The sequence below is a fragment of the Ciconia boyciana genome, chromosome 4 (assembly GCF_034638445.1).
Source record: "Ciconia boyciana chromosome 4, ASM3463844v1, whole genome shotgun sequence".
Classification (NCBI taxonomy): Eukaryota; Metazoa; Chordata; class Aves; order Ciconiiformes; family Ciconiidae; genus Ciconia; species Ciconia boyciana.
The window spans coordinates 55,571,675-55,586,540 of NC_132937.1; the positions used below are offsets into that span (position 1 = coordinate 55,571,675).

Sequence of the window (14,866 nt, forward strand, 5' to 3'; positions counted from 1 at the left end):
CTAACATTTTTGTATCACCAGGTCATACAGACCTGCTCTGTGTGTGGTTGCATAAAATGTAAATGTCTGGAGTAATGTTTCCCCAGGTATTCTGATCCTGGAGCAGAGGTGACAAAGGCGTGACACTTCTGCAAAATCCTGGTCAAGCAGGGTATCTTGCTGAAATTAGGTAGCTTTACTTCTTATTTCAGTGAAAGTGAGACTGGAAATCTCTCCATTTCGAAAAGACGAGTGAACCTGACCCATCAACCAGGAGTTCAAACTCCAAAGAAACTCACCTGAAATTAATTAAAATTAAAAAGGGATGAGATGTCATCTTAGTTGAGATTGACAAACAAACACTAATGCTGTAAAATATTTTCCCCTTTAGTAAATGTGACACTTTACAGGAACTTCAATCATTAATTTTACATTTTTGAGCATTGCTATGGGCCACATGTCTTTTTCAGATCTCCACTGTGATGCAAAGCACTGGGGACCTCATAAGCAAAACAGAACAAACTTCAGTTCGTATGTACATCAATTTGAATATATTATCAATCTTAAAGCTGCCTTTTATTACCTTAAGAATTGTGTTCTTTTAGGATTATTGCTTTGCCATTTATGCTACTTGATTCTGTGGGATATTTTTCACCATATGAGTCACAAATTTCATTATCACAGCCCTTCACTACAAACTCTTCATCTCACGTAATAGTTCAGTATAAAATGACAGCTGTCTCATCTATACTGTCCATTTAACTTCTATGTATTATTGTCATGCGTAGGCGCTTCAACTCTGACATTTCATTGGAACTGCAATCTCTTCAATGATAGAAAAGATCCACCTGATTTTCCTTATGCTTTGTATTGATATAAAGTCTGACTTACAGATGGAGGTTGCAATCATTCTTTGTGACTTTTTCTACTTTGTGACTCTTCATTTCACCACTGCGGCAAACCCAGAGGTGCACCACAGCTCTACCACAGCTCTTTATTCCCACCCCTGGAAGTGCTGTAATAGTCTGATTTCAGTAGAGGGCCTACCAGCAATAAACTCAACTATTTAATAGTTGAATTAGAGCTTCATGATACGTTTCATCTATGGACAGATTCTGTCCACCTTCCCACTTCCTTTTCGCTCCTGCTCCCATTGTTTCATGCATTGTAGCATCACCAAAATAACTTTGCTGAGCAAACTCTATGGAGTAAAAAAGGCTCTCAGTTCATGGTATGGTGCTTTCATTGACCCCTGCCAAAGGCCAACTACAAGCAACACATCAACTGGAGAGACTGGAAACCTCTATACTAGATTTAATTCAACGCTTAACTTTGATGCATAGTACTAATCTCTGCTTTGAATCCACAAACTTCTCTCACTTCTTTTGTTTTTCTATCAACACATAGAAAACACCACGTAACTATATACAGGCCTAGAAAAGATGCTGTGGATAAAGCTATGTTTCAAATTTTCTACATGACAATCTATGTTAGGGACATTAAAGCCTCATTTGGACGTCTCTTCCTAAAACTACTTAATCCATTTCATCTCTGAATGACAACATGTAGCATTGCTAGGCAAGGATGTGGATGATAATGGACAAAATTGTGTTACACTGAATATCCTTTATCCTTTCATCTAAATACAGAGTAATGGTTGGTTAATGCTGAGGAAATTGTCAAAATGTGTAATCCACATGTCTTCAGTTTATGTTCCCTGTTGGATCTATTCAAATTGTTTATAACAGTGTCAAGAGGCTTTTCCAGAAGAAAAAAATCAAGCCAAAGATCTTCAAAGCAATTCATTAATTGAAATCCACAATAGCAAGATTTTATATTACCTATATATCTTTTCCTGCGCGTCCATACAGTGAAATCAAACCCTATCCACACAAGTAGTTTAGAAATACCAGATTTCATAATGGTTCTTCCATTATATGCAGGTTATTTACATAATGAATACTCAATAACAATTCCATCATTTAAAATTTCATAAAGGAGCAAATTAGTGATCCACATCTGAGGCAAGCACAGATCAAGTTAATTGTGTGTCCATGTTACACAGAGAGGATTTTAAGCATTAAGTAAACTACGATTAAATGATTTGGAAAGTAAACAAACCTCACTGTTCCTTTGTTCACAAATACACATGCCATCTAATCTGCTGCAAATATTGGCATTAGATACAGTCACACTTATAAATATAATAGCATATGGTACTGGTCCTTTAGAATTCTCACAGCTGTGCTATGTGCCTTATTTAAGATTAAACCTTTTGTTCTTAAAAGGTCCAGCTTATATAACACAATTAAATTTCCAGTCTGCTTTAATAATCATTAAATGTTATACACACTGAGGACAAACTGGCCTTTATTCCACAAATACATGTCCGTATATTGACATGTCCGCAGCCACAGAAGAATTCCCAAGCCCAGGTTCAGTGGGGTAGTCACAAAGTCAATCACGAACACTTTTGCCAGATCTAGGTATTAGGCTGCCGGCTTGTCTTTGGGTACAGAATCATTAAGAGGGTTGAGTACCTCACACAACCCTCACTAGAGCTTCTCAGTATTAAAGTGATATTTAACAATGATTTAGAAATTCAGAAATTCTGTACTAGCAGCAGCACAGATGGGGGACAATACCTAAATGGCATAACATGGAAAGCGCTGGAAAATAAATGATGGCTCTGATTTTCTGCTGTGTTCTGCCTTAGAGTCTCTCACGATTCTGGCCACAGTAGTCTGGGCTGGCTGCCAGAGGTGCAGAAGGGGTATCTGGAAGCTGGATGTAACACCAAAGTTTACAGTGGTACGTGCATGTGAACTTGCGCATTTGTGTGTAAATTGCTCCACCTCTGTGCACACGGGACAGAGCATGGACTGATGCAGATGTGAACACTTTCCCTTCCTTTTGTAGTACTGCCTATTCTAAGTGCAGTGCTTCTTGTTTGAATGGTGGATCTCAGCACTTGTGGGAACAGATATTTGGGCCTTGATTGTTTTCATACTAATCCCCAAAATGTGCTGCTCAGCAGAGCTGCTGGTGCTCTTAAAGGCTAAGCAGTTCAGCCCTATCAACAAAGGGGTGAACACGCTTCGTGTGTACTTTTTTACTCTTGTCCCATCCTCAAGAGGAACTTCAGCCCTAAATATGGCCTTCCAGACTGTAGAAGTATTCCTGTATGATGCTCAACTTGTACACTGTACATCTACGGTATTCAAACTGTCTTTTACTGCTAACTATTACTTCTCATAAATTATTTGTCAAGTAAAACCTGACAAATCCTTCACAGGCAACAGTCATCATCCAAGGACTTAAAAAAAAGCTTTACTCTGTTATCACCACTGAAAAACACCAGGGACTTGGGGGTTTGTTGGCGAGAATGAGTTGCATGAACAGCATAAAAAAGCTAATGGTACCTCCTCCAAACTTCCTTTCTGAAAGAAAACCAGAGAAAATCCAATTCTACTGTCAGTGATGAAGCTACTAACCACTGAAATTAAAGGATTAAAACAAAAGTGTGTCTTGGGTACAGATACAAGACAATATTATACTTAACTATAAATCAGTAATTAAATTGTGTTGACAGTTACCTATTATAGTATATACTCCAAAGATATTAACCCATTTTTCAAACAGATCTTAAAATTAAGATCAGCAGGAACTGCCAAAAGGACCATAGAAAAGAGCATTCATATTTTAATCCCTCATACACCAAGTCCAGAAAAAGACCAGAAAAAAGCAAGAGAAACTTTTATCTGAACATCATACCATCCCACACTGCTCATCTTCATTCTGAATGCTGGTTGATTTACAGAAGGAGATCTGCAGACATTAATGTTACACGTGGTTTTGCAGAGAAGCACAGCACAGTGATTAGTGCATTAACAAAATTCCTATACGCCTCCATACATAATGTTGGACCTTGTGTTCCAAGAATAGCACATACTTAATAGCATGGTATCGTCTTCGATTCGTTTTAATGGAAAGCAGAACCTTAGCGAACAGATAGTGTGTCAGTTCTTGTAATGCTATATGCCATTCAGGTGAATGTCCTCTGGTATGATATTTCATATAAAAAATGCAAAGGCTTTTGCCTCAGATACGTAGGTGGATTTTCTTACCTTTGGTTCCATTGAAATGAAGCTGTGGGTACCTCTACTTGAGAGAACTGACCTTTTAATTGTTTTACTATGGTAGAAGTGGTAGTAATCCTTCAGTGTTCCAATCTGTAAGGGGAGAGAAGAAAAAAAGAGAGGGAAATTTAATTTATGAGAACCAGTTTTCTGTTTTTCATTTCTAAAAGTCTGTAAATTATGCAATTTCCTGTGTGCTGAAATGTTACTTGAACCCACTGATCATCTTTCAAAAGAAGGACATATGATATGAAATGGATGGAGTGTCCTTGAGGCAGTAACTGCATAACCAAAGATTATAATTGAGCTGCTTAGTCTGGCTGTATCTACCTTTTTAATGTTTAATTTATATGCAGTACTTTAAGTAATTCTATATCAATCTATATCCAAACTGTCTTCAAATGGCAAGTATAAAAATCATCAAATGGCTATATAGTTATTAAAAAGCATTCCATCTAGTTTGCTTAAGGAAAAGTACTGTAAAATGCACTAGATGCGGTTATTTATATAATTAAATTATAAAAAGGACATTCACAGCATCAGACTATACAAGAGGAATAGGTTTCTCTCTCTGCCAAATGTGGGCAAGAAAGAAGCAGAAGAAAGAAAGGTGGGAAATGGTAACTTCATAGGATAATGACTAGCTCAAAGTACAAAATCAATTCATGCAAAATTGCAAATTTCACAATGGTAGAATAAAAATACTTCTTATTCATCCCATCAGTACACAGTAGCAATGTAAATATTAAACTAAGACAGCCTTCAAAATTTGACAAAGAAATTTTTCTTTCCAGTCATTAATATCCAAACATTCACAACTTGAAACTTTAGTTTCATGCACCTATAAACAAACATTCAGCCTCCTTGTCTTTATGTATCTCCAACTCATTTGGAATTTGACCTTCTACTGCACTGCAAATCTTGTAAGACACTTAATAATTTAGTTAAAAGTTCCTTAATGATGAGCAAAAAAGGACAATTGAGTTTACTGTAATTTCAAGTTGAAACTCAAAGTGACCTCAGAAAACAGGCTTGCTTTGGCAAATAAATCTGAATTAAATCACCAGAGAGGATAAAGCAACACTCGAAAACTCTAATCTTAAAAAAAAACAGTATTCTGAATTTGCATCTATAAGAATGCACATGTAGAAAACTTGAGAGTTCAACAGTAAAGATTCAAAGAGAACTGGAAATAAGTCATTGAAAAACTCCAAGAACCTGCTTTTCGAATATTAGAAAACAAAAACCTTAAGAAAATATCAAAGTAGACTAAGAAGAAATATTGATAGCAAATTATTATTCTCAAGGAGCACTTTAAAATGTAAAGATGTAAACAGCACGGGGGAATGAGGGAGAACCTTTTTTGAAAAAAAAAAATTAACAATTTAAATGAATACACTTAAGGGAGAAAAATGCAACAGGGTCCAAGATATTTGTCCCAGTCTATGCAGTTGGTCCATCAATATCTTCATTTCAGGAAAAATGGCTTACATTTAGTTTAAGTCAAATATTGAAACATTCAGTTAAACTGTATTAGTTTATCATAAATTAAATAGGAATTGGTTTGACTAAGCCCAATTAAAGTATATTAGCACTGCAATAATAATTTTCATGCTGCCTTCTCTTTGAAAGGCAACTCCAGCTGAAGTGGTGCAACTCTGTAGCATGGATGAGCCTGGTCTCACATCTCCACATGCATGCCCACGAATAAACCCTCTTTAAACATATATGGGGAAGTCTTCTTGTGGACACCTCGAAGAGCTGCGGGACTGTAGGCCTTCTGGGGAGGTCCCTGCTGACTGGAAGCTAGCCAACGTTATTCCAATCTACAAAAAGGGCGTGAGGGAAGACCCAGGGAACTACAGACCTGTTAGTCTAACCTCAGTTTGTGGAAAAACTATGGAGAAGATTATACCAGCTACTATTGAAAGGCATTTAAAGAATAATGCAATCATCAGGCACAGTCAACATGGGTTCACAAAGGGAAAGTCCTGTTTAACTAATTTGATATCCTTCAATGATAAGGTCACCCGCCTAATGGATGAAGGGAAGGTGGTGGATGTTGTTTTCTGCATTTTAGTAAGGCTTTTGCTACTGTCCCTCATAGCATCCTCCTGGACAAGTTGTCCAACTGTGGGATGAGCAGCTTCATGGTGCAGTGGGTGAAAAACTGGCTGAAGGGAAAAGCTCAAAAGGTTGTAGTGAATGGGGTTACAGCTGGCTGGCAACCATTCACCAGCAGTGTTCCTCAGGGCTCAATTCTAGGGCTAGTTCTGTTCAATACATTTATCAATGATGATCTGGAGGCAGGAATTGAGTGCACCATTAGTAAGTTTGATGATACTAAACTGGGAGGTGCTGTTGACTCTCTTGAGGGACAAGAGGCCTTGCAGAGGGATCCGGATAGATTGGAGCACTGGGCAATCATTAATGGCATGAAATTTAACAAGAACAAATGATGGATTCTGCACCTAGGACAGAGTAATGCCAGGCACAAGTATAAATTGGGAGAGGAGTGGCCGGAGAGCAGCCCTGCAGAAAGGGATCTGGGGGTGCTGGTCGACAGCAGGCTCCGTGTGAGTCAGCAGTGTGCCCTGGCAGCCGAGAGGGCAAACCGCATCCTGGGGACCATCAAACACAGCATACGCAGCCCATCAAAAGAGGTGATCATCCCGCTGTATTCAGCATTGGTGTGGCCTCACCTCGAGTACTGTGTGCAGTTCTGGGCCCCACAATTTAAAAAGGATGTTAACGTCCTTGGAGGAGGGCAACAAAACTGGCGAAAGGGCTGGAAGGCATGTCCTCTGAGGAGCGGCTGAGGACTCTGGGCTTGTCTAGTTTGGAGAAAAGGAGGCTGAGGGGCGACCTCATTGCTCTCTACAGCTTCCTGAGGAGGGGAAGTGGAGAGGGAGGTGCTGATCTCTTCTCCCTGCGATCCAGTGATAGGATGCGTGGGAATGGCTCAAAGCTGCACCATGGGAGGTTTAGACTGGACATCAGGAAGCATTTCTTTAGCAAGAGGGTGGTCAAACACTGGAACAGGCTTCCTAGAGAGGTGGTCTGTGCCCCACGCCTGTCAGTGTTTAAGAGGCATTTGGACAATGTCCTTGATAATATGCTTTAACTTGGTCAGCCCCAGAGTGGTCAGGCAGTTGGACTAGATGATCCTTGTAGGTCCCTTCCAACTGAAGTAACAGTCTATTCTATTCTATTGCATCACTTTTCACTACATTAACTAGAGTTTATTCTAAGTTTAACAGCCTGTAGCCCATTGAATGTACCTTAGCATCAAGCTACTGTTGTGCCCTTTTTGAATTATTATTATTTATATCAACCATTTAAATTTGGTGCCAGGGTTAGCACCAGTGCAGGCGAAGGCGTGCTGCCCTGAGACAAAGGCGTGTACTCAGTCACTTCCTGGATGTTTCCTGGACTCATCAGTAGCCTCAAACAGGGTTGAAGTGCTAACTACTGGAAAGTGATGCTACTCTTGCTCCTTAAGTGCTCAGAGACAAGTAAAGTGTATATTCACCATACCAGAGTCCTCTACAAAGGTTACAGACCTTTTACTGACCTTCCTGTCTTCAGAGTGAATTAGAAACCTACTACTGTGTATGTGTGTGTCTACACAAGAGCACACCTTACTGAAAAGACACAGCTCAAGCAGGTAACTCTATTTTACCGCTGCACAGAACTGCATAAATAGAAAGGTCATATTTTAGCGAAAATAAACATCTGTCCCGTTTTGAGCCACACAGATCTCAGTATCACCCACTTCTCTGTGTCTTGTCTTGCACTACTGTGAGGATTTTTATTTATTTATTTATTTACTAAAAATAAACTCTAGCTGACCCCTCTGAGGGCATCCAAACCAGCCAATTTAGGAGATGACCTAATTACACTCCTGGAGGTCCTACAGCACTAACCCCCTACAGAAAAGACTGGAGGGATCTGCATGCTCTGCCTTCCAGCCGAAGGGGGACAGCCCGAGGCTTTGTAATGCTTGACAGCTGTACTCCCTCTGAGACCTAGGGCTCAGGAGACAGAATTAAGCCCTTAGAATTAAGTGTGGTAATTGTAATGCCATGTTTTCCAGGCACCATCAGTTTTCAGACAATAACAATTATTAATAATAATAATTAACTAAAATGGTGAGACCTACAGCTTTAGTTCATAACTGCCAATGAAATAAAAGGATCCCAAATCTTTTAAATGGAATTTAATTCATATTCACTAACTGCCAGTGCCTCTCACAGTAAGGTAACACCAGTGTTATTAAAAATTTTATTGTCCTCTTTTCCCTTAATGGGAATTCACTTAGACATTCCAAATCCTTGGACCACTTGGAGAACAGTTAAACCATGGATATATAGCACAATAAAACTTATCATTATGGATGTTCTTGTTAAACTTTTTTATACTTTTAACTACCAGGTCTTAGAGGCATTCTCAGAGGAAAAGCAATGCAAAGACAGAAACACCAGACTGCAGAGCTAACTACCTTAGAGACTGATGGCAATTTAACTGTTTTTATCCTTGGGAAATCTTTGTAATCTCCTTTTTGACCTGGAGGACCTGATTTCTTTAAAAAGAAATAGAGAAACATTCCTAAGGAATTGCCTGGCCAAAAGCAAGGAGAATGGATGGTGGGGGCAGGGAAGACTTACTCTCTTTAGAAGTAATCTTCATCACTGAACATTTTAAATAGATATATACATGTATTTAATAGTACCATACTATGTTTATTCAAGGATGAAATAATTCCTGGAAGTAACAATCCCACAATATCACAGTGGAATCCCAGAAAAATTTTATATTTATTAGGTCTTATTTTCTATTCAAATTTGAGAAAATATGTTAATTTTAAAAATAATATGAAACGAGAGCCCAACTTTCTAGGCTTGTCCTTGGAAAAGCTTGTCTAGGCTTGTCCTTGGCTTGTCCTTCCATATGTAGTGTTATAGTCTAAGGCAATATTAAGATAATTTAGGACATAATTACTGAATGAATTATCTACATCTGCATTGTGTCCTCATAAACTCTGTAAGAAAATACAAATGCTAAAGCTGCCTGTTAAATAGATGTTAAATATATATATGATCACCAAACTGACCTATCTGACTAAGCTCTGAAACTACAGCTGAAACTTCCATGTAGCAGAACATGAGCAGGAAAGTCGTTCAAGCTAATGGGAAGGAACCCAACTTCCCAACAGTTTCTTATCTAGTAAATAAATTTTCTTCTAAGAGAAGAATTATCTGGACATCTGGCTGCAAAGTACACTTCTACCAGTGGGCTGAATGGAAAACAATATGCTGTTGAGTTGGTGAATTGGTGGATATATTGTAAGGGTCTCAGTCATTAAAGACTTTGGTCCTGAATGGATTGGGAAAGGAAGGCAGATCAGGTCCAAATCTGGTTCTGAATGCTATAAAGTGCTAGAAGAGCCAAAGAAGCACAGATCTGCTACCCCTGTGCAGACCTGGAACATAAACCATTAGAAATAGGTACAGCAATGTATTTCACACGGGGTTGAAGATCTGACCCTTCACTTCTTTCAGAATTGCAACGAATTTCCAAAGTGCTAAAGTCCTTGACAGAAAGAAATACCAAGAACAGAGAGATGAATAAAGCTTATTCAGGTCTACTATCATAATCTCATTTTGACAAAATCATTTCGACTATATTTCAAACTTTAAAATGTTTAAAATGGTGTCACATTATACAAAGTACACTGGAAATGATGTTTCAGAGCAAAAATGAAAACATTTCAGTCTGAAAAGGTTGAAACAGAATGCGTTGGTATTATCAGAGCTTTCTTCCCTGCGTTAAATGCCAGTGAAGCCAACCCAGTATCACAAAGCATTTTGACAGAACCAAACGTTGACACAGGTTACAATACCGCTTATGCTCCTTCGACGCACACCATTCTGTAACAAACATGAAGGGGGTGAGTCCATAGCCCTTAATTCTGATCCCTGTTGGCCCCTCATTATCCACAGGTGAAGACAGGTTCATTGATACCACAGAAAACTCCTGCTCCCTTTCCTTTTTGTGTTCCTCCAGACTTAGGAAGTATTAAACATCTTAAACCCAGGGTTCTGATCTCAGCATTTAGGGGCAAGAAAGCCCTTGCAGGGGCTGTTAGTTGTTCACTGACCTACTCAAATTAAAGCACCCATATCTGAAAAGGGCATGTTCATCCAAGACCTGGAACCTGAACTTGACTTGTATTCCGAGCAGCAAAACTGGAGTTTTTTGGTTGGTTTGTTTTTGGGTGTTTTGTTTTTTTTTTTTTTTGGGGGGGGGGGGGGGGGTTGGGCGGGGGGGTGGTGTTTCCCATAAGACCCTGCAATAGTGACCACACTTTCCTAACCTCCAGCTCTCTTGCTCAAAACCCCACTGTTGGGTCAGCACTGACAGATCTCCACCATGCTGAGGCTGGAGGAGCAACCACCATGAGGACAGCTGCAGAGCTGCTACCCCATCTGACCTGCAGACTGAGACGGAGGCTCTTTCTCTCCCAAATATACCCTCTAATCAAAAGCTTTCTTAGTGTTTTTTTGTCATCAGAATGGGGAATTTCACCTACTATGTGTCATTCACAAGAAATAATAGCAAGGTTTGCTCACATATGGCACACTGCAGTGAAGTGAAAGATCGGACCACTTTCAGTTTTGGAGAATTTGGGGCTCTCACAAAGATCAGTTTACAAATATTTAGGAAAGAGAAGCACAGGCCCTCTGGACCTTACTCAGCCTAAAACCTAAAATTCCAACTCTTAAGAAGAGGCCTCTATCCAAATATTTAAGCTCTCTGCTAGTCCCCTGTTGGGCTGAGATCCTACACTACCCTGCATGAGTTAAAATAGCTTCTTGGATTACTACAGGCAGATAACATTAAAAATAAAGCTGAAAACACTGGCTCTACTGAACACTATGGTCTTGTCTTGAGCTGCAAAAGCAAGATAATACTGCTCTGATGACTAGTCTAAAGGATGGAAATAATGATGTTTAGTCTCTGTATTACAGAGGCTCTGAATCTGTACGTTACTGGGGGGGGGGGGAAGTGCACTTTTAATGTGCCCAAATTTTGTTAATTAAAAGAACTCAAAGCAACAGCAGAACCAAGGTGATGTGGGTATAAACACAGATTGTCACCTCAGATGCAACCCAGACTAGTCTGAAAGCTTGAATTCCAGCTATGCTCAAATGCTCAAGTAATCCAGTTCTCAGCTCTATTTTAAGTCCAATTAGCTAACAGAAATTTGACAGCCCAAGTTGTGAAAACATCTCTGTATGTGCTCGAGGTAGGAATAGCCTAAGTTGCCAGTTCATATCTTTGCTTCTCTCACATTTCTTTCTCTTCAGGTTTGTTTTAAAGGGAACTGATATGTCTGCAGAGTGCTGCTGTTCCTGAATAGTGACACTCTGAACAAGTTGGGCTTGGTCTTAAATGCACCCCTCCTTCTTGAAACATTCTTTGAGTCTCCTAGATGGAAAAAAACCTATACTGTAATCAAGAGTTCTTGCTCAGTTTGTTAAATCTTTGGTCTGGAGGATGGGACAGTTCAGCTGGAAAAAGGAGATTCCCTCCTGAACCACCTGCATGTGAAAAATAAACAAACCCCCAAAACAGGCAGATGAATTAAACCACATGGCTATTACAGCAGAAACATCACAATTTCCATAGAAATAAATCAGGTTGTATCTCTTCACATGGTAGGAGCACGCTAACACTTTACCACTTTACCCTTGACATTCCCTCTCCTTCTGTTTAAATGGGGAGAAAAATGTATCACCTTACTGAATTAACATATACCACTCCAGACTTCTTTTGTATTTTTGCTTTGAGTTTCAGCTATTTGAATGGAGAAATTTTGTCTGGGCACTTAGCTTGAGCTAGGAAAGTACAGTTTGGCTTTTTAAACAGTTGATGTCAAAAATGACTAACAGAGCCATTAAAATGAAGTAGCTCTGCATTATGTTCTTTCAGATAACATCCCTGCTGTTGCTTACATGCTGCTGTATTTTGCTTTAAAAATAAAGTAGCACATTAACCCTTTCACTGGAAAAATAAACACAAGCTCTCTAGTCTTTTAACTTTTCATGCGCCTTTGTTAGCAGTATGAAAAAGTAACAATATCCTGAGGTCAATTACAATTCTTGATATCACTGTAATTCGGTATCAAGGCTAGGATTTTTTCAAAGTCACTTCATAAATATTAATATGAATTTGTATTTTTATGTATCTGTTAGGAAGCTTTAAAATTCTCAGAAAATACTACTGTAGCTAAACTAAGTAAAAATGCAGATTAAAAAGAACATTAAAAGAAGATTTCAGTTTGCAGTGGAAATTCTTTACATGAGTTGGTATATTTAATTTTGGATTACCTCTATAAAAATACTTTTTCTAATAGGTTTTCTTTTCAAGGCTTTCTACTGCGTTCCAGAATATAATCTAAACATATGTAGAGTCTCAATTCTAAACTATAATTAAAATTTAATTCAAATTCAAATCTAAATTTAAATGTAAAATTCTAAATTCCTAGTTAGATTTATTCTAAAATGTTTTTAGAATTCCAAAATTCTACTTCTGTAAATAGAGAATGTTCTATTCTAAATATATTATAAAATATACTTAGCAATATAAAACAAATTAAGTTTCCTCTGAAACTGATAATTGGCCTATACTTTATACAAAGTTTGGGTAAATTGGAAAAAGCTTCCTAGCTGTGCTGGTTTTGGCCGGGATAGAGTTAAGTTTTGTCATAGTAGCTAGGATGGGGCTATGTTTTGGATTTGTGCTGGAAACAGTGTTGATAACACAGGGATGTTTTAGTTGCTGCTGAGCAGTGCTGACACAGAGTCAAGGCCTTTTCTGCCTCTCACCCCACCCCACCAGCGAGGAGGCTGGGGGTGCACAAGAAGCTGGGAGGGGACACGGCTGGGACAGCTGACCCCACCTGACCAAAGGGATATCCCATACCATATGGCGTCATGCTCAGCATATAAAGCTGGGGGAAGAAGAAGGAAGGGGGGGACGTTTGGCGTGATGGTGTTGGTCTTCCCAAGTAACCGTTACGCGTGATGGAGCCCTGCTTTCCTGGAGATGGCTGAACACCTGCCCGCCCATGGGGAGGAGTGAATGAATTCCTTGTTTTGCTTTGCTTGCGTGCACGGCTTTTGCTTTACCTATTAAACTGTCTTTATCTCAGCCCACGAGTTTTCTCACTTTTACTCTTCTGATTCTCTCCCCCACCCCACCGTGGGGGAGTGAGCGAGCGGCTTCGTGGGGCTTAGTTGCCGCCTGGGGTTAAACCACAACACTAGATCATACCCTTCTGCATACAGGTTACTTTGTACAGTTGTATTTTAAAACATATATTGCCAAATGAAATTCTGCTTTTTGAGATTCCAATACTTTAGTGCTCTCTTGGTAACCTTATTTAACAAGTGGATTTACTTGGAAAAAAAAGAGAAAAAACCTAACCAAATGGCAACACAGAATGTTTTGCTTCATCAAAAGAATAACTGTTTTGTCATGTAACACAACTAAGTTTTAGTATAACTATCTTTGCAAGAATGGGAAAGCATTAAGTCGTAATAGAGGTCACAGGTCTCAGGAGGTAATATGACTTTAGAAAATAAGTTCAGATATTAGGAGGACATAAATTAGAACTGTATTATAGCTTTATTCTAATACATGCTAAATCACACTAAGATTTATTAATTTAATCTACCCTACTATACAGGATGAAAAATCCTTCCAAAGAGTATTGTGGCATCTTTTCTGCATTATATATTCATATAAATCCTGTGGATATTGGAATGAAGATCTTTCTGCCTTATTAAGTGAGTTCTGAAAGGAGGGAGAGGATAGCTGCTTTTACTTTAAAATAAAAATAAAATTTGATCATATTTAATTACAAACAATGCTACATCTAAAAGTGCAGGGAAAAAAAGAATACTCTAGCCAAATCATAAAAAGCGAGATTCCAAAGACACCCGTCAGGTAAATAAAGCCAACAAAAAGCTGCCTGAATAAAGACCAGGTGAAAATGATGTTTGAGTCTTACATGGATGAGCAGTGAAGAGAATTGTGCCTTATATGCCACAGGTCACATGAGACCACAGTAAACACATATTCCTTCCAAAAATTATGACAGAAGCAGAGCCTGAGCTTGGTCCCTACCTTTCTCTGTTGCAGCTCTGAGAACAAGAGCATGCATCAGCCTTTATGGGAGGACAAGAGCTGGCAGCCCTCCTTGAATCTGAACTGTGTTGCACATTGGTACCCTCTGAACACTTGCTGTGTGGTACCACTCCCCCAGAGACAAGGGCATACAAATATGCCCTCAGTGAAGTTAAGAATGAATAAAATGTGAGAAGTGGAAGATATCTAGACACTACGTTGATCGTTCAAACATTAAACTGAAAGAAATTCCACTAAAGTCCTTGAAATCTTTCTTTTAAAGTCAGTAAGGAAGAGTTTCATCCTCCTCTGCTCTAGGACCACTGAACAGGTTGTGACTGTTAGAACAATGTTCAAAAAAGTAGCTAAAAACTAATGAACACAGAGTCCTTAATTATTGGTGGGGGGAAGGTTTTTGTATGAAGTGCAGGTTTGGTCTTCCAACAGATCTATTAGCCTAAAAGAATTGGTGGGAGATGGCAAAGGAAGCCATTTCCATATCTGTCATGTGAAATGTTACAATTCAAGTACAACAATGGATATTAATAATTGCA

The 14,866-nt window shown here is 38.9% G+C and overlaps 1 protein-coding gene across 2 annotated transcripts in view; it reads right to left on the bottom strand.

The window, feature by feature from the left end:
* Positions 1–14,866, bottom strand: part of LOC140650655 (proprotein convertase subtilisin/kexin type 5-like) — a 259,934-nt gene that overhangs the window by 228,148 nt on the left and 16,920 nt on the right. For both annotated transcript variants that reach the window (XM_072859286.1, XM_072859285.1), the window contains exon 2: positions 4,107–4,211. In XM_072859286.1, the coding sequence (XP_072715387.1) occupies positions 4,107–4,211 (105 nt within the window). The remainder of the gene's footprint in view (positions 1–4,106; positions 4,212–14,866) is intronic.